This window comes from Hordeum vulgare, chromosome 6H (genome assembly GCF_904849725.1).
Source record: "Hordeum vulgare subsp. vulgare chromosome 6H, MorexV3_pseudomolecules_assembly, whole genome shotgun sequence".
Classification (NCBI taxonomy): domain Eukaryota; kingdom Viridiplantae; phylum Streptophyta; class Magnoliopsida; order Poales; family Poaceae; genus Hordeum; species Hordeum vulgare.
In genome coordinates, this window is record NC_058523.1 from 3,361,206 (window position 1) to 3,380,282 (window position 19,077).

The window sequence follows — 19,077 nt, forward strand, 5'->3', positions numbered from 1 at the left end:
CAATAATCTGGATGACTTGAGCATACCGGAGGCCTGACGTACGCAGAAATAGATTCGGGTGGATCAGATTCATAATTGGCGCACATGAAAAACTTCATGCCCAACCAATCTGAAAAATCCGTCACCTCCTTCACCTTGCAGACATCTCCGCACCAACATCGAACTGCTTCCACCCCCCGAGGCAAGCTTGCACTCTGCATTTTCCTAGGCCTAATGCTCTGATCCGAACAAGGCAAACTCATACTGACTATGGAGGTGCAGGTGCTTTGAAGTCTGTCTGATGGTGAAGAGAGTTTCACTCCCTGCCTCCTTTTATAGGCTCTGTCGGATGTCTACGCGGGAAAAAAGGGCGCAAAAATGAGAAACTGCAGCGGGAAAATTTTGCGGGAAAATAACGCGGGAAAATTAGGCGGGAAACTATTGCACTGCTCGTCCGTCGTTATCGCGTGTACATTTTAAAATAAGTCCATATACATCCTTATGTAGTCTTGTAGTACGAACTCTTAAAAGACTCTTGTAGTTACTTTTGTATAAATGATATTTTTTTCAAACCATGAAAGAGAATTGTGTGTGATCATTATAGAAGATAAAGAAGAAACAAGTACAAAGCTCTAAGCGTCATACAAAAAAAGACCAACTTTACTAAGAGCATCATTATAGAACCATGAAAGAGAATTGTGTGTGATTATACGAACAAGGATTCAAAATCATTTACTTTCATGTAAATGATAGTTGCATTTTAAGTATTAAGATTACATATTATGGCGACCAACGAGAGCATCATTACCAAGTGATTAGTTAGTAATGTTTTCTACTTTATTCCATGGCAGTGTCACTGCTGCGATAGCAATCAAACATTCACTCCCAAAATATTTGATCGAGAGCTAAACCATACTTTCTCTATAAATAAATATAAGAAACGCTATTGTAAACAATGTCGACCAAGAGATAAAAGCCACACGAAACCACCGTAACGAACAGTGTCGACCAGGAGACAAAGAGTCCCTCTGAAATCGCCGCGGTGAACAATGCTGACCCGAAGATGAGAGCCCCGTGAAACCACGGAAAAAACCGCCCGCCTTCACCGGCGTGGATATCTTGGTTTGGTTCGAGGGATGGGGGATAACCACGGCCCAACAAAATATCCATAGTATATGCCTCCCATGCACTTAGCCATCCGTGCAACTTGCACAATATTTTTGTTCAAAAGGATTGCACGGTCCGAACCGGAGCAAGTTGGCAGGAGTAAATTTTGACTGGTTCGTCGGTGGAGAACGGGAAAAATTCCCACTGTTTCGTCGGTGCGAGCGGGAAATAAGCCTGGGAATCTGGCCGCGCGGAAATCAGCGCAATCAGCAACAGTGTCACCGCGCGGAAACAGTGCACTGGCCGCCTGCTCCCGAGGCGGCAGGGCCCACCCGGCTTTGTCCGTTACGGACAGGTGTGGGCGGGAACGGGTTCCGGTGCTGGCCGCCAGGGGTGGTGGCGGCAGGCCCCACGGCCGCCTCGCGCGGTGGCGGCAGGTGCCACGTGCCGCCTGGCGCGCCTGCCGCCACCCGGGGTGGGGGTCTTTTTTCTCGTTTCCACTCGCAGGCGGTCTCTTTTGACAATCTCACTCGACAGGGGGTCTTTTTGGACAAAAATTCGCTTTAAGGGTCTTGTTCTAATTTTGGGGGAATATTGGAACGGCGTCGCGCATATGCATGGTGGAGAGAGGAAGAGGTGGTGGATGAGAATGAGAGAGCCGTTGTGTTGGGAAGGGCCCACGTGTCAGCGAGGTGTGCGTGGGTGGGAGCGAGACAAAACGAGCCAGCCACACAACGGCTCTCTCTTTCTCTTTCTCTGTCCACTTCCCCACCCCACCCACTGAGACCCACTGAGAGTGAGAGTGAGAGTGAGAGTGAGCTAGCAGAGGAGCGGAGCGCCGGGCGGGTCAAAGCCCTAGCCTTTTTCTCCGGTCAAACCAAATCGATCCCCTTTCCCCGCCGCGGAGTTGGCTCCGGCTCCGGCTCCGGCGGCGGTGGCCGGCGGGCGATGAATCCCGACCTGTCCAGGTGCGCCAGGCACCCGTCGCAGCCGCCATTCACGGGCTTCTGCTCCGCCTGCCTCCTCGAGCGCCTCTCCGCCGCCGCGCTCCCGGCCACGCCCCCGGCCCCCTCCCCCTCCCCCCTTCCCACTCCCCCTCCCCCACCTCCACCTCCTCCTCGTCCTCGACCGGCCGAGGAGGGGCGGACCACGCTGCTCCGCCTCTTCCAGCTCCACGACCAGCAGGACCGGCCCCCCGGAGACCAAGATCCGCAGGCCGACCCGCCGCCGCCGCCGCTGCAGCGGAAGCGCTCCCTCCGCCAGTCCTGCGAGTGGATCGTCTGCTGCGAGCACGCCCACGACCCCGCCTCCTGGCTCCCCTCCCGCCAGTCCTGGGACGCCAACGACTCCGCATCCGCCTCAACCGCCGCCGCTCCCAGCACCACCGCCCCTGCCTCGGCCTCCGCGCTCGTCCTCCACTCCGGCTCCAGCTCCAGCAAGGGCTCGCTCAGGCCGTGGTGGGACCGCACCCGCCGGGCGGCCAACCCGGTCACGGGCTTCCTCAGCAGATCCCTCTCGTCGCACTCATGGAGGGAGACGGACGCCGGGGCGAGCGCCCGCCCGCAGGGCGGCACCGCGGTCCGGATCAACGGGGGCAGCCACTCCGTGTCCTCGTCCGCCGGTGGCCTCGACTCGGAGGTGTCGCCGGCGGACTCGCTGCACGCGCATGTACATAGCGCCGCCCGCCGACGCCGCGGCGACTCTCTGCTCCGGAGGTTCTACTGGCTCGGCCGCAGCAGCAGCGTCCACTGCCCGTCGCCCCGCCGGAGCCCCGACACCGGGATGCTGCACTTCCACCACGCCCCCTCCACCACCACCAGGAGCAAGACCCAAGGGAGGCGTCTCAACCTCTTTGCTGCTCACAGCCACAGACATCATCAACAACAACATTAGACCCAAGGGACAGAGAAATGTTTCTCCTGCTGCAAGCACAAGCACAATGTGTCCTGCTCCTGCTCCTGCTCCTGGTGTAAAGTCCCTCTTCAATCAAGTTAACCAAATGCTGCTCTTCCATTTTGTCGCAACGAATGTTCCAGGTTCACTAGCCTGCCTAGGTAATCTGAGCAAGATCGCAGTGGCGTCAGTAGCCCTCCACAGTCAATTCAGAATTTGTTGTCTTCGTCGCGGTTTGCCATATTTCGCTGCTGGCGACGGTGATCAGGCTGCCATATTGGACAGCATCGCGACCACGGTGCCTGGGGAGTGGAAGGTGCACGCTCAAATGTGACCCTCATCGGTAACTTGTAGGTGTTAATAATTCGTCCCATTCTTTGTACTATGTATGTTATACAATAAACTGCTGGATTCAGAAACTGAAATAGAAGCTGATAATAGCTGACCCTGTTCGTTTATTTTTAGGAGTTATTATGACTGATGGATGGAAATTCTTCTGCTGTTTTTTTGCTGTCGATGGAAATTCTTCTTTCTCTGCTTAAAGTTCATCTTGATTCCTCAATGAATTCCCTTTTGTCCAGCCATGCTACAACTGATAAATATCTCTTGCATTCGCCTGAAGGTTCTTTTTTGTAGTGGTAGTGATGGCAGAATCAACTGTCTACTTAAACAAGTCTGATACTGGCTCGCAATGATATGGTTCATTGGTTTAGATGGGTTTTACCTAATTGTAGCCTATTTTGCCCATAGTGCTCTGCTATTCTTTTTCTCTGACACTTGTTCATTTGTTTGGATGAGTTTTAGTTAGTTATAGGCTATTGACCAATTTGAGATACCAAAATATAAGCTGATAATTGCTGACAATATTCGTTCATTCTTCAAAATGATGACTGGGGGGCGCACACTCTTCTGTTTTGCTCTGGTTGAAATTTCTTCTTCTCTGCTTTTCAGTTGGTCCTGGATGAGTTCCTTTTGTGCAGCCATGCTATGACTAATAAAGATTATTATGAGATTTCCACCTGTTTGCTGGATACAGTTTGAACCTCAAATTCCTTTTGATTGTCAACTAAAAACTCTGATTCTGACTCATGATAATAAGTTTCAATTAATTGTAGACTATTTTCCAATTAGTCATCTTTGTTTTATTGTCACGTGCAGTCAATAGTTACTTATGAATTATCATCGCTGATCCAACACAAGTCACAACTTCAGTATACATTGTTACGATAAAGAATAGATGTTATTATGAATTTTCAGTTTTGAACTTACGTTTGGGCCAATACCCACCACCTCAACATGACCAGTTCTCTATTTGCTTCATTTGATCTCATTGGGAACGTGTCAAAGTATGAACCATTGGACTTTTGATCATAACAGCTCTAAACGTTTTGATCATGTATTTCTCGATTTAATCCCATCTTCTTCAGCAGGAATAATTTAATCTCATCTGGGGGAACTAAAGAGTGTCTCCTTGATTGGCCGTAGGATCCTTGTCATATTGCATTGTTTTGGTCTCGGCTGAGTTACCTGATGGGCCTAGAATGAAAGCAACAGCTTTCCTCTGTTGTTCATGTTGACGTGTTAGCTTGTGTATGCATGCTTTTAAGCAGTAGGAGACCAGCTCTGTTTTTTTTTAACAGGGGATATTTCATTGATCTAGCAGCAGCGTACATATACAATCGTGCATTGCAGCACAGGACCATCTACAAATGCAGCTGCATTGAGAAAACGTAGAAGACCAACTCTAAGCCCCCTTGTTTCATTTTACCTGATGTTTCGAATGATGTACTCCCTCCGTTCTGGAATATTTGTCTTTGTAAGATTCAACTACAGACTACATACGGAGCAAAATGAGTGAACTTACGCTCTAAATTATGTCTATATACATTCGTATGTAGGTAAAATCTGTAAAAAGAAAAATATTTAGGAACGGATGGAGGGAGTAGTACAATGCAATAGATCCCAGCTTGTTGAATTGAGGTTTTGTGTCCTTGCGTACTGTATCTATCTATCCTGTTATCAATACTAAAACTGAAAGAAGAAGTATGTTCCTAACAAACAAAATGGGAAACAACAGGCCTTGTTCATCATGTTGTTTTCCATTTTCTATACTCCAAATAACAGAAGAAACAGGTCTTACCAAAGTAGGAAAATAGATTATAGCAAGCCAATACAAACAAGAAGAACAAGTCCTTAGTTTGACTTGTTGGCCACTGTTTGAGATTCATCCTTGTATGTCTTTTTCATTTGTTCTTTTGCACATTTTCTTTTTTACTTGACTTGTTGACCAAAGAATCGGTTAGAAGGGGTGATACCGTAGCAATGAGCAAAGCATATACAAGTCGCGTTTTTTCCGGGGAAGATTTAGACACGCAAGTATTCCATGATCTGCGGGGAGTTTGTTAAGCTATTCCAAGTAAAGCTTCCTGGAAATTCAGCGTGGTTGTTGACTGAGAACGACACCTGGGCCAAGTTCTGGAATTGCTTAAGTTGAGCTGGACTGACCTGAATAAGCAGAGCAATCTATTCTCTATTAAGTAGTGACTAGTTTGCATTCTGTTAATTGATCAGTCAGCCTAGCAGGCTATTTGAGGTGGAGCCTTTGTTGCTTTCCAGCCTAAAAACCTCTATTTCAGAAAGTTGAAACTTCAAGGCCCCTTCCATGGCTCCTCTCATGTTCTTTCTCCTGTTGGGCCAAATCCTGCTCTGCACAGGCGTCGACACCATCAACTCCGCCACACCGTTGTCCGGGTCACAGAAGATTGTGTCCCAGGGCAGCAAGTTCACCTTGGGCTTCTACTCCCCGCCCCAAACGCAAAGTAACACCATCTCTTTCACCTCTGGCAATTACTACCACATAGGCATATGGTACAGCACTGTACCACTGCTGACCCCCGTGTGGACGGCAACCGCCGACGTGCTGGTGTCTGACCCGACCACGGCGTCCTTGGAAATCGCCAAGGACGGCAACCTTGTCCTCCGTGATCATGCCAAGAACCGGCATCTATGGTCGACCAACGTGAGTATATCCTCCAACTCCACCATGGCCATCATCAGGGACAGTGGGAGCCTCGACCTCACCGATGCCTCCAATTCATCCATGGTTTATTGGCGAAGCGTAGACCATCCCACAGACACCTGGCTTCCGGGGGGCAAGCTCAGAATAAACAGGATCACTGGTGTGAGCAACAGGCTTGTTTCTTGGAAGAACAGCGGAGACCCATCGCCTGGGCTCTTCTCTGTGGAGCTAGACCCAAACGGCACTGCACAGTTTTTAATCCAGTGGAACGAATCCGTAAACTACTGGACCAGTGGCCTCTGGAACGGCAAGTACTTCAGCCATATGCCAGAGGGTACCAGTAATTTTTTTGACTTCCAGTTCGTCAACAACGCCACAGAAGCCTACCTCTTCTATTCGATGAAGGATGATTTACAAATCTGGCGGTTCGTCATTGACGAGAGCGGACAGATGAAGCACCTGACGTGGTTTGATTCCCTACAAGCATGGTTCGTGTTATGGGCCCAGCCACGGGCACCGTGCGACGTGTATGCGCTTTGTGGGGCATACGGCAGCTGCACCAACACCCTCAATGTCAGTGACACGTACTGCAACTGTTTTAAGGGGTTCAGCCAGAAGGTTCAGAGCGACTGGAACCTCCAAGATTACAGTGGTGGGTGCAAGAGGAACATACCATTGCAGTGTCAGACCAACTCGACTTCTGCACAGACTCAGTCTGATAAGTTCTATGTCATGGAAGATGTGAGGCTGCCTGATAATGCTCGGGGTGCAGTGGCTAAAAGCTCTCAACAATGTCAGGTGGCTTGTCTGAATAATTGCTCTTGCACTGCTTACGCTTACAGTTATGCCGGGTGCGTTGTTTGGCATGGGGACCTGATTAACCTCCAAAATCAAAACAGCGGAGAAGGACGAGGCACACTCCTCCTCAGGCTTGCAGCCTCCGAGCTGGGATACCCAAAGAAGAGAGAAACAGTGATCATTGCTTCAACTGTTGGTGGAGCTGCTGTGCTTTTGACAGCCCTTGCAATTGCGGTGTTCTTCCTATTTCAGAAACACCTCCGAGACCGAACTCCTCGGAAATCCAAGAATGCTGAGGTTGCACTGTCTGACTCCAGGTACAATGATCTGTTGGATGATATTCTAAGCATCGATTCACTTCTTCTTGATCTATCAACACTGAGGGTGGCAACAAATCACTTCGGCGAAGGAAATATGCTTGGTAAAGGAGGTTTTGGGATGGTTCATAAGGTACAAACCATGCCATATATGTAATATTTATCAACTTTATATATTTAACAATGAGTATGCATCTTCTCTTGCGCAGGGAGTCCTACCCGACGGTAAACAAATAGCAGTAAAAAGACTATGTAAGAGTTCCAGACAAGGAATAGAGGAACTCAAAAGTGAACTTGTCTTGGTCGCTAAGCTTCGCCACAGGAACCTTGTGAGCCTCATTGGTGTTTGTTTGGAAGAACAAGAGAAAATACTTGTGTATGAGTTTATGCCCAACAGAAGCCTTGACACCATTCTTTTTGGTACGGACTTTTCACTATTACTCCCTCCGTATCATAGTATATGACGTTTTAGCAGCTCAAATGAGCTGCTAAAACGTCATATATTACGGTACAGAGGTAGTAGTTCATTTCTTACAAAGAAAATTTTCACTATGCCTGAGTCGATACTTCTTGTTTCAATGGCAGATTCTGAGAAACGCAAAGACCTAGACTGGGGAAGGAGATTCAAGATTATCAATGGGGTTGCTAGGGGACTGCAGTATCTCCATGAAGATTCTCAATTGAAGATAGTTCACCGTGACCTGAAAGCAAGCAATATTCTATTGGACTTTGATTACAACCCTAAGATTTCTGACTTTGGCTTAGCAAAGATATTTGGAGGGGATCAATCAGAAGATGTCACTCGGCGCATCGCTGGGACATAGTAAGCACGGTCTGCATTAGTTAGGCAATAAAGTAGAGCATATATTAACAGTTATGTTGTTGCAGCGGATACATGTCGCCTGAATATGCCATGCATGGTCAATATTCGGCAAGGTCTGACGCATTCAGCTTCGGTGTTTTGGTTTTGGAGATCGTCATGGGAAGAAGAAACAATGGCTCCTGCAACTCCGAGCAACATATCTATCTCGTAAATCTTGTAAGCACTTCAGAACCATTGCCAGTAAACTCTGTGCGTGCGGCCGAATCCCTATCATAATAACTGAACAATCTGGTGCAGGTATGGGAGCACTGGACCAGGGGAAATGTCATCGAGTTGATTGATCCATGCCTTAGCGACCATCCTTCTTTTCACGCTGACCAGGTCATGAAGTGCATCCAAATCGGGTTGCTGTGTGTGCAGAACAGGCATGAAGATAGGCCGGCCATGTCCTCGGTGAATGTCATGCTTAGCAGCCAGGGTGCTCGCCTCCCTTCTGTTTCCATGCCAGCCTTCTCTGACGGATTGCATGGACGCGGTGATAATAATTCAAAAGCGGCGTCCTCAAATGGAATGACCATCACAAAGATCGAGCCAAGATGAACCCTGAAGCAGTTGCTGAACCAGATTCACTATCTTTTTAGAGTCCGGTTTCAAGTACCTGGTGGTGCGTCTGTGTCGTTGCTATGATGAAAAGTCTTTATGTGATGTGGAAAGAGTTTTGCTGTGAAGTGGGATTATGATATTGCTGCTGGAAAAAATGTTAGCGGTATTATTAGGAGTCATATATGGCTCATACAAATACATGTATCAATAATGAATTTTGTGGCCTTTCCATTTTGACAATCTTCAAAAATTAGCTTTTGTTCTGTAAAATTTCACTTGCAATATAGACAGGTTTTCTATGATGCAGGCAGAACAGTCCCAGATTGTTGCGGGTGGTGAGACAAATTTAATGTTGCCGTTGGTACTGGGATTTAAGAGCCGGTCGAAATTTTATTTGAATTAAAACAACATTGAGACGCTTGACAGAGTGCTCAAGAGCAAAGACTAAGAACAAAGATCCGTAAAGTGCCTTCTATGAGGAAGTGTATCTCCACCCGTAGGTGGCCGCGAGGTTTTATAGAAGGGATGACAGCCTGCCTTGGCGTACAAGTTGAGGAAGATCGCTAGGATACATCCGGTACAGGAGATCAAGATATGGAGGAGATACTAACCGAATAATAGAAACAAATCAAAGAGATCTCTAGGATTCTATTCTATCTTATTTTTAACACTCTCCCTCAATCTAAACTCTATGGTGATCTACCAAGATTCAGATTGTATGTGAAATCATTCAATCTCCTTGGAGTGAGTGGTTTAGTGAACCCATCGGCTAGCTGATCACCTGTTGGAACGAACTGAATATCAAGCAACTTCTGTGCTACTCTTTCTCGGACAAAGTGGTAATCAACCTCAATATGTTTAGTCCATGCATGAAAAACAGGATTGGCTGATAGATATGTTGCACCAATATTGTCACACCAGAGTCTTGCAGCCCGTGGAGCCTTAACCCCAAGTTCACAAAGCAAAGTTTGGATCCACATTATTTCAGCTGTAGCATTTGCTAGATTTGTCCCCAAAAAAACAGCAAAACCATCTGTGGACCTTCTATCATCAGCACATCCTGCCCAGTCTGCATTAGAATATCCAGTAACAAGCATGGAAGGAGATTTGACAATCTGTAGTCCAAGTCCTATAAACTTTAGATACCTTAAAATTCTTTTGACGGCAGTCCAGTGAGTTGCACTGGGTGCATGCAAGTATTGACAGACTTTGTTCATCGAATAAGAAATGTCAGGACGAGTAAGAGTCAAATATTGCAACGCACCTACAACAGTTTTATAGTTTGTTGCATCATCAGGACCAAGAGCTTCTCCACTGTCAACAGTAAGTTTCTGTGAGACTGAGAGAGGAGTACTCACAGCTTTGCATTTTTCCAAACCCACTCTTCTGAGTATATCAGTGGTATATTTTTCTTGAGTAAGGAGTATACCATTGGCTATCTGCTTGACTTCAATACCAAGGAAATAGTGAAGATCTCCTAAATCCTTTAGAGAAAATTCTAGCCTTAAATATGTAAGCAAACTGGTAGTGGCATCTGAACTGGAACTGGCAACAATGATATCATCAACATATATTAACATGAACATAGTGATATTCCTTTTATGATAAATGAACAAAGAAATATCTGCCTTGGATGGTATGAACGCAAGTTGTTGCAACTTTATGCTCAGTCTTGAGTACCATTCTCTTGGTGCCTGTTTTAAACCATATAAAGCTTTATCTAACTTACAGACATACCCTGGTGTGTTTGGGTTCTCATATCCTGGTGGTTGTCGCATGAACACTTCTTCCTCTAGAGCATCATGAAGAAACGCGTTCTGAACATCTAGCTGACGAAGACTCCATCCTCTGGAAATAGCTATTGATAGCACAAGTCTGATAGTAGCTGATTTTACAACAGGGCTAAAGGTATCCTCATAATCAATATCAAATCTTTGTTTAAACCCTTATGCAACTAATCTAGCTTTGTATCTGTCTATACTGCCAGCTGACTTTGTTTTGATCTTATAAATCCATTTACAATCAATCTTTTGACACAAGAGCCCAGGTGCATGCTTCATTTAGTCAGTAGATCACCACCAACTCTGAGCCACCTAATTTCAACCTCATGCTCTGAGTTATGTAACTCTTTTTAGTATCGGCTTTGTAGAACCGACCAAGAATTATATTCCACACAACATTGCCTCCATCTTGATATGCTGCCTCCAAGAATGCAATATCCTAACACGAAATCAAGGTATTCGTTTATCTATGTTGGTAGTCTTTCTCTAATGAACATCGGTTATCTTCTTCACAAAGTTATCTTAGCTAACCTTAGTGCATTTCATTATCAAATATCGAGTAAGTACATGTAACTACGAATTGTTGAATACTTCGGTACCAAGTTCCTCGACAATACTTTGGTATAAATAATACATGAGACTAATTTAACATGAAACAAAAACAATTATGTTAATGCTTAGCTACCAAGCTCCTAGTATTTTTTTAAATATTTCTATTTGCAAATGCCTAATAATAAACTAGAAACCATTGTCAAGATATTTATGAGACCATACTCTTTAATGATGAACACACAGATGTATACACTATATTCATGTAAGTACACTAGTGGAGACAGGGCCTATAGCCCCGGCCCGTAAGGGGCTTTAGTCCCGGTTCACCAACCGGGACTAAAGGGGCGGGACTAAAGGCCTAACCTTTTCGTCCCGGCCCTCTTACACGCCGGGACTAAAGGTGCTCCACGTGGGCGCCTCGTAGCGCCCCAGGGGCAGGCCCTTTAGTCCCGGCTCGTTACACGGACCGGGACTCAAGATTTTCAGATTTTGCTGGTTTTTGGCTTTTTTTTGAATGAAATTATTTTTGGGTTTTAGGGTTTTAGGGTTTAGGTGTTCAGGAGATTAACGTGATGCCTCGTTTTGTGTTCGGGAATTAGTTTTCATATAATTTAAAATAGAAATAATTATGCATATATATATATAAGATTAACTCATCTTACAAGCGATCATATACAATTATATGGAGATCTGAATTATTGGGACTAGAGCCCGTCTATTCGATTACATGGACGAACATCAGTAATGGCCCTTAGCTACACTAAATCGTCCTTTGTCTTCTATAGCTTCCGTCCTCAGAAATCCCGCAAGCTCCTCTGCAACAGCAATCGCGCATTGCTCTGGTAGGACCTTCGTCCTCATGGCCTCGTGCTATATAAGAAGAGGAGATGAATATGAATATCAATCATGATAACAAAGAATGATGGGTAAAAATAGAGGTGTGAATGTTCATTGCTTACGTCGAATCTTTGCTCCTTGAACTCAGAGGTAAACGTGCGAATGGTCTCGCAAACATAGTATCCGCATAGATGCGTTCCCCGTGGCTGCTGGTCGCACTTTACGAGAATGAAATATATATAATCAAAATAATAATCTAGCATCATAAATGTATTGAAAATTAATAGAAGTATATCATACTACTACTTACCTGAGCCGCTCTAAAGGTCAGCTTCTCAGGAAAGTTACCGGGAGTCACGCACTTGAACCGATTCCAAACCCTGCCCGACAAGGATAATGATTTGCTAAGTTTTTCATTAATTGATATATCAGAAAATCATCGAAAGAGACCGATAGAGCGCAAGAATGATTAAAATTACACTTGGAGCATGTCCTGCAGGCTTTGGAACTGTTCCAAGGGTCTCGATAATGGGTCGAAGGCATCAACTATTCCCTTATCAATTTGAATGTCCAACAGAATCCAATGGAAGCTGCACATGTATATATATATATATGTGTGTGTGTGTGTGTGTGAGTAACTTATCAATTACACTTATAAGTGAATGAACACAACAGAGTAAAGACCCTCACCTGAAGTTGTATGGAAACAGTATGTGGTCACAGAAATTTTGATCTCTTAGAAACCTTAGAAGGTTTTCCTCCGTCTCCTTGGGATAATTAGTTAGCGTCGCTATATGTATTTTATCTGGATCAATAAACCCAATATTTATGATGCTCTTACTTTTACACTCCAGAATCTTCATTCTGCATAATAGAGTACAAGTTATATATAGACAATGAATTGAAATAACTAAACAAGTTATATGTAGACAACGAATTGAAAAACTTACAGACAATAGCAACTCATAAGCGATTTGTCGAGGGCGTCGCCATTGTACATCTGGAAGAGTTCATCAAAGTCCATATGGATTTCTTCGGAGCGGTCGTAGTACTCCTGTGGGACACTCAGCACGATCATCGTTCTCCCATTCTTTGATTCACTTAAGTACCATTTATGCAAGTAACGCATATTTGTTGGGAGATCATCTTTGCTGACCAAAGGCTCTCCCATGACAAACTGTGGCTTAGGGGCTACCACAGCCTTGGGTATCCTGTCGTCTTGGGAATTAGCCAGCAAATTTTCAACCGAGATACCACATTCATCCGCCAACTCCTTTGCGTTTTCAAAAGCTTGCCCCTGCACCGGAGGGGGAACATTCTCGGTTAACACCTTGAGGGGTGGGATCGATTGTTTGGCCTGTTGTCCAAGCTGAGGAACGTCTGATTTTTTCTTGCTTGTAGTTGAACTTGATTTGCTCCCACTTGCACTTGCATGTGACTTGCTCTTTTTCACTTCCTTCTGCAATGTGCGTGTATAGTCATCAGGCTTATAGTGTAAGTCATACTGTGATGGAGTGGTTATGAAGTCTTTTGCCCATGCTATGTTCTTCTCGGTGTATTTCGGGCGGGGCTCGGGTTCCTTCCTTTTCATCTGCGCCTCATGTTGTTCCTTTGCTATCCTGGCGTTTTCCTCGGGGGTACGATCATAAGGTCTGATAGGAAGATTAGCATGAGGTACTTTTGGGAGGGGCGACAGTTTGCGCTTTGGGGAGCTCCGTCGCTAAGAAATCATCGACGAAGCGTTCTTGCTGGCACGCTTCCGCTTAGTATCATGTGCGGGCGGTGGCGAAGACGGACGACCCAAGTCCGCAGCGGTGATCAAGATGGACTCGTGTTGTGCTGGTCGACGTCATGTGGAGGGCTTGGAGGTAATGGAGGTGTAGGTGACCTGCGACGACTCGGAGGTGGTGTTGTCCTAGGGGCGAGCCTGGAAGCTTGATGTAGTTCTTGTCCCATAGGATGACTCCACCCAGTACTTCTCCGAGTGTCCTCTCATCTTCGGGTCCAGCTATGTCGAGCTCCATATCATTAAACCCCGTCATGATTTCATCCACCCCGACTTTAGCAAAGCCAGCTGGAATCTCACGGCCATGCCAGCGTGCATCAGGGCCAGAAGGTAAAGCTTGTCCGACGGCCACCTTCATGGATATGTTCTTGAATTTCTGATGGAGTTCACATGATGTTGACTCCTTGATTCCATCCACGGGGTAGCCGGGACCGCCCTCTATCATTCTTCGTTCATCGTCGGGCGGGGCCTCAGATTCAGCCACGCTGCTTTTCCGCTTAGATGGGGCGCCGGTAATATCAACTGCAGGATCTTCCTGGCGCGGTACTCCTCTAAGCTCATCAATCTGCTTCTGTTGCTCGTTAATCCTGGCAAGCAACTGGTTGAACTTGTCATTCTCCTCATCCTGCTGCCGCTTCTTTGCTCTCTCTCGGCTTCTGTAAGTGTCTTGGTCTCTGGCAAACCCAAGCCACCACGGGTAAGAAGGACCGAAGCCTCGCGTTCGTCCTCCATGTTCGTCATTGCCGAGGACCAGTGTGAGCAAATCTTTCTCTCTATCTGCAGTGAACTTTCTTCTTCCCTCCTTAATTTCTTTCACTATCCTTTTCCAATTCTCCCTGGGTATCCTAAGATTGTCATTGCATATGAGGTCCCCTGTTGTTTCGTCGTACGACCCATCATGCGCAAGGAACCAATTTCTTGCTCTCAATTCCCAATCATCACAGAGTGGTTCAGGTACGACGCCTTTATCTATCAGATCTTGCTCTTTCTTATCCCACTTTGGGATGGCAGTCTCATAGCCCCCTGGCCCCAACTTGTGGTGATATATCTTCTTGTCGGCATTTATCTTGTTCTTTTCTGATAATGCCTGGTGTGACATCCTCGACTTTTGCTACAGTAATTATTGTAATTAAGCTACAGTGATCAATCGCTAATGATGCCACGTCATCGAATTCCCATCTCAGACCCGCATTGATTCAAGTTTTGTCCGGATTCAAAATTTGAAAACAAACGAAAAGTACTTTATAAGTTCATTACAAATATTAAAAGAATATATATATAAAAAGAAAGTATTAAAAAATAATAATGATAAAAGAAAGAAAAGAAATTTGAAAGAAAGAAATAATAAAAAAAGGAAAAGGAAAAAAAGAAAACAAAATAAAACAAAACAAAACAAATCAAAAAAAAGGGGAAAACCAACCGGCCTAACTGGGCCAAAAGGCCGAGCCGGCCACCCCCATCCCGCAACCCTAACGCCTCCCCCCTGGCGAGGGAGCCCCTCTCGCTCCCCCCCGTTTTCCCACGCCGCCGCCAGCCTCCCCCTCGTGGGGAGCCCCACCCCCCCACCGACAACGCCCTCCCTCCCCTCTCGTAACTCCCTCTCTCTCTCGGCCCCCCCCACTCCCACTAACTGAGAGCCCCCATCCCACCTCCCGTCGCCCCACTCCCCCAGATCCCTCCTCCACCTCGCCCCCCCCCACCTCGGCCGGTGGCCTCTCCTCCTCCCGCCGGAAGCCCCCCTCACGGCCTCTCCTCCTCCCGCCGGTGGCCCCCCTCTCACGGCCTCCTCCTCCCTCGGCGGCCCCTCACCTCCTCCCGCCGGCGAGCCCCTCGGCCTCCTCCTTCCCGCGGCGAGCCCCGGCCCCCCTCGGTCCTTCTTCCCGCGGCGAGCCCCGGCCCCCCCTCGGTCCTCCTTCCCGCGGCGAGCCCCGGCCCCCGTCGGCCTTCTCCCGCTCGGTCCGGGAGGGACCGGGCAGGGAGGCATCATCACCTCGCCGGATCCGGCCGGCTCCCCCTCGCCGGCACGTCACCACCATCATCACCGTCCCCTTCACCACCGGAACCACGCCGTCTCCTCCGCCCCTTCCCGCGAACTCCGGCTTCACCGGCCCGTCTCATCACCGTCGGTGAGCCCCTCCTCGGGCTCCTCCCACCATGTCGATCTCCTCACCGCCCCGGTTCCGTTTCGGCAAACGGGGCCTCGATCCGTCGACGGTAGACTCCGGTAGGAAGGATTGAATATTTGGTTCCTTTAGGTTGAGTTGGAGCAGAGAGAGTTCTCTGTCTCTCTGTTAGCAGAGAGGGAGATGAGAGTTTTGAGAGAAAAGAAATAAAAACAAATGTTGTATTCCGTATGTATGTATGTATGTATTCGATACCCGTATTACGTATGTATTTGCGTATATAGGCATGTGGAGAGATACGACATTTGTATGGTTATTTATTTGTGATTAAAATGTGTATTTGGCCTAGGGTCACTTACCGGTGGGGCCAATGCACCCGCTGTCTATGATAGGGAGGCCCCACGCGAGAGTTAATACAAATAATAAAAATAATGTTTTTATTAAATAAATAAATAATAGATATATTAGTTAAATTAATTAATTAGAATAATTAGAGTATGATAAATCAATAATTAATCTCATAAATCAATAATTAATCTTAATAAAAACTTGTGCCTATGACGTTCGGGACCCGCTGGTCAGTTGATCAGTCAACTGTTGATGTCAGCATGACATCGCGATGATGTCATAATGGGATTTTATTAAAATAGATAAATCTGATTTTAATTCCTAATTAATTAATAAAACTTTGAAAATTAATATTAAATAATCCGTAAGTCAGATCAAATTATTTTCAACATGAAAGTTGATCAGCAAAACGAGACGAACCCGGATACACGGCCCGTTCGTGTGTCACGCGTCCCTAGCATAGCAAACATGGAACTTTTCCATCGTTTCCAGTATAACCGGTAGTAGCCCGAGACCCGGAAAATATCATCAGGTATTCTTTCGACCCGTCTATGACGGATGTTGCTGCGTTAGCTCATGTCTAGCCTGCATCTTGCCATGTCATGCTTTGTGTTGCATCGGTGCTATTATTTATTGTTTCTTCTCCCTCTTCTTACCGGTAGACCCCGAGACTGACGCTGCTACCGGGTACATCTACGACCCTGCCGATCAGTCCTTTGCCGCAGAGCAGCAAGGCAAGCAAACTCCCCTTGATCATTCCTATATCGCCTATGTCTTTCTTCCTACTGCTTGCATTAGTATTTTGCTACTGTTGTAGTTAGCTCCTATATCTGATGCATGGCCTGTTTTTGATGAACTGCTACTTTCAGTCCTGTACCTTTAATCTGCTTAGTATAGGTGGAGCAGTCATCCCCTCTGACCCCGTAGTTCAGTTGCCCCGCTTGTTTTCAAACCTCGATCTCTGATCGACGAGCCAGACCCGACACAGCACATTCAGCCCCTTCGTTGTACGACGCTACAGAGATACTATCGAGTACCGAGGGTGACACCTCGCTAAGTACTCCTGATGATATCTCTGTAGTATAGCTAGTCGGTCGTGGTTATCGAGGGTGATTCCTCTTTCACCATTCCCGATGACGCCTCTGTCGTGCCACCCCTCAAGTGTGGGACCCCCGAGGGTGATTCCTCTAAGCCCTCCTTGACGGGTACATCGTTCGGAATCCAACGAGGGTGATACCTCGGATTCCCCCCGATGTTACAACCACACAGTTACTCAACCATGTTACTGGGATCATGGGTGATTAGTTGTAAGACGGGTGGATTCCCGTGAGACTGTGTTGATGGCCTAATTAAAATGCTAATGGATTTGGGTATTTGATCTGGGTTGGTCGGAGACCTTTTCGCACTAACCGGCTACGCGGGAAGAATTATGGGTACTCGGCGTCGCGGTATCAGCCGAAGCTTTTCAGATGTCAGCAGTGTAGCGGCGCGCGCCCGACTGGTCCCGAGATGCATCGCGCTTGTGATTAAGGGATGCTAGGACTGACGTCGGCCGCCCACGCCACGTGCAGGAGCGTGAAGGGGAACTGGGCCCATGAACCCTTTGTGCTTAGGATTTAGACCGGCGGGCTGGCCTCTCTGATTAGTCTTAGGTGGGGCTGCGACGTGTCGATATTCCGAGGCCGGGCAGGACCCAGAAAAGTATGTCCGGCCAGAGTGTTATCGAGCGTGACGGGACATGTGGTGCACCCCTGCAGGGATGGAAATTAACTATTCGGATAGCCGTGTCCACGGTTACAGGACGACTTGGAGTTGTGCCCCGATCTTATACAACTACAATTGTTACTTAACTGGATTTAGTTTGCCTCGGGATTGCTTCCTCACAGGGAGTCGAGGGAGGATCTTTAGGCGTGACCTCACTTTATTATTGTTGTAACAATATGACTATTCATGTTTTACCCCCCCCCCTGTTCTACTCTCGTCTATTGCTGCAAGACCCTGAAGATGCTAGTCTTCGATAGGACTAGGCCTTCTCTCTCTATTCTCGCATTGCTGCAGTCAGTCCACATATAACCCCCCCCTTCTTTGATACTGATGCATAATTAGAATAGTTCTGATGTAAGACTTGCGAGTACTTTGGATGAGTACTCACCGCTGCTTTGCTCCCCCCTTGTCCCCTTGATCCGTTTGCTGCGACCAGATGATGGAGCCCAGGAGATGGAGGTCCCCGCCACCGACGACTGCTACCCCGACGGTGCCTACTACTACGTGGAGGCCGCTGATGATCAGGAGTAGTTAGGAGGTTCCCAGGCAGGAGGCCTCGCCTCGTTCGATCGTTGTATCCTTTGTGCTAGCCTTCTCTAAGGCACCCCTTGTTTTATGTTTGTACTCAGATATTTGTTGCTTCCGCTGACTCGTGTGTTTATCGAGCTTTCGTATTCTAGCCCTCGAGGCCCCTGGCTTGTAATATGAAGCTGATGTTATTTTTATTTGTGTCTAGTGTTGTGTTGTGATATCTTCCCGTGAGTCCTTGGGTTTGATCGTACGCATTTGCGTGTACGATTAGCGTACGATTAAGCCGAGGGCGTCACACCTGGGCATCTTCTGACTCCTTGTACTCTTGAAGTGCCTTCCAGTGATTCGCCTGCTTGGCTAGATACCCCTCGAATACTGGCACTTTCTGTGTCTTCAGATAGTTTTTCCATAGCTTCTTCTTCCAGCTACGGAACAGTTCGGCCATCTTCTTCACAGTCCACTGCTTGACTTTGGCCCTCAGTTTGTCTGCGGCGTCTTCATTCTCACATTCTGGCAGGTTGAAATGTGACATGAGATCATTCCAAAGATTATCTTTGTACCTTTCGGCGACATAGTCACTATCGGCTGCCCCTTTGCGCTTGTTCCACTCCCGAACACTGATCGGGACGTGATCCCTAACGAGAACTCCGCATTTCTTCTTGAATGTGTCAGCAGCATTCTTAGGAAGCTTGGGTTCGCCCGTAGGAAATATCACCTCAAATGTGTAATGCGTCCGTGCATCCAACTTTCTAGTCGGGCCTCGTTTCGTAGTTTTGCTCGATGTGGAGGCCTAAGAGGGAGAAACATTTGTCAAAT

General features: G+C 47.0%; 2 protein-coding genes across 2 annotated transcripts; both read left to right on the plus strand.

The window, feature by feature from the left end:
• The first annotated feature begins 1,898 nt into the window (after nucleotides 1-1,898).
• LOC123404216 (TANK-binding kinase 1-binding protein 1-like) lies at nucleotides 1,899-3,110 on the plus strand. The gene has a single exon (XM_045098132.1). It carries the CDS (start codon nucleotides 2,035-2,037, stop codon nucleotides 2,977-2,979), a length of 945 nt encoding a protein of 314 aa, XP_044954067.1. The 5' UTR covers nucleotides 1,899-2,034; the 3' UTR covers nucleotides 2,980-3,110.
• Nucleotides 3,111-5,558: 2,448 nt separating this feature from the next.
• Nucleotides 5,559-8,802, plus strand: LOC123403600 (putative G-type lectin S-receptor-like serine/threonine-protein kinase At1g61610). Its single transcript, XM_045097523.1, has 5 exons — nucleotides 5,559-7,246; nucleotides 7,323-7,533; nucleotides 7,699-7,936; nucleotides 8,002-8,152; nucleotides 8,234-8,802. Exons 1-5 carry the CDS (start codon nucleotides 5,642-5,644, stop codon nucleotides 8,534-8,536), a joined length of 2,508 nt encoding a protein of 835 aa, XP_044953458.1. The 5' UTR covers nucleotides 5,559-5,641; the 3' UTR covers nucleotides 8,537-8,802.
• The last annotated feature ends 10,275 nt before the right edge of the window (nucleotides 8,803-19,077 follow it).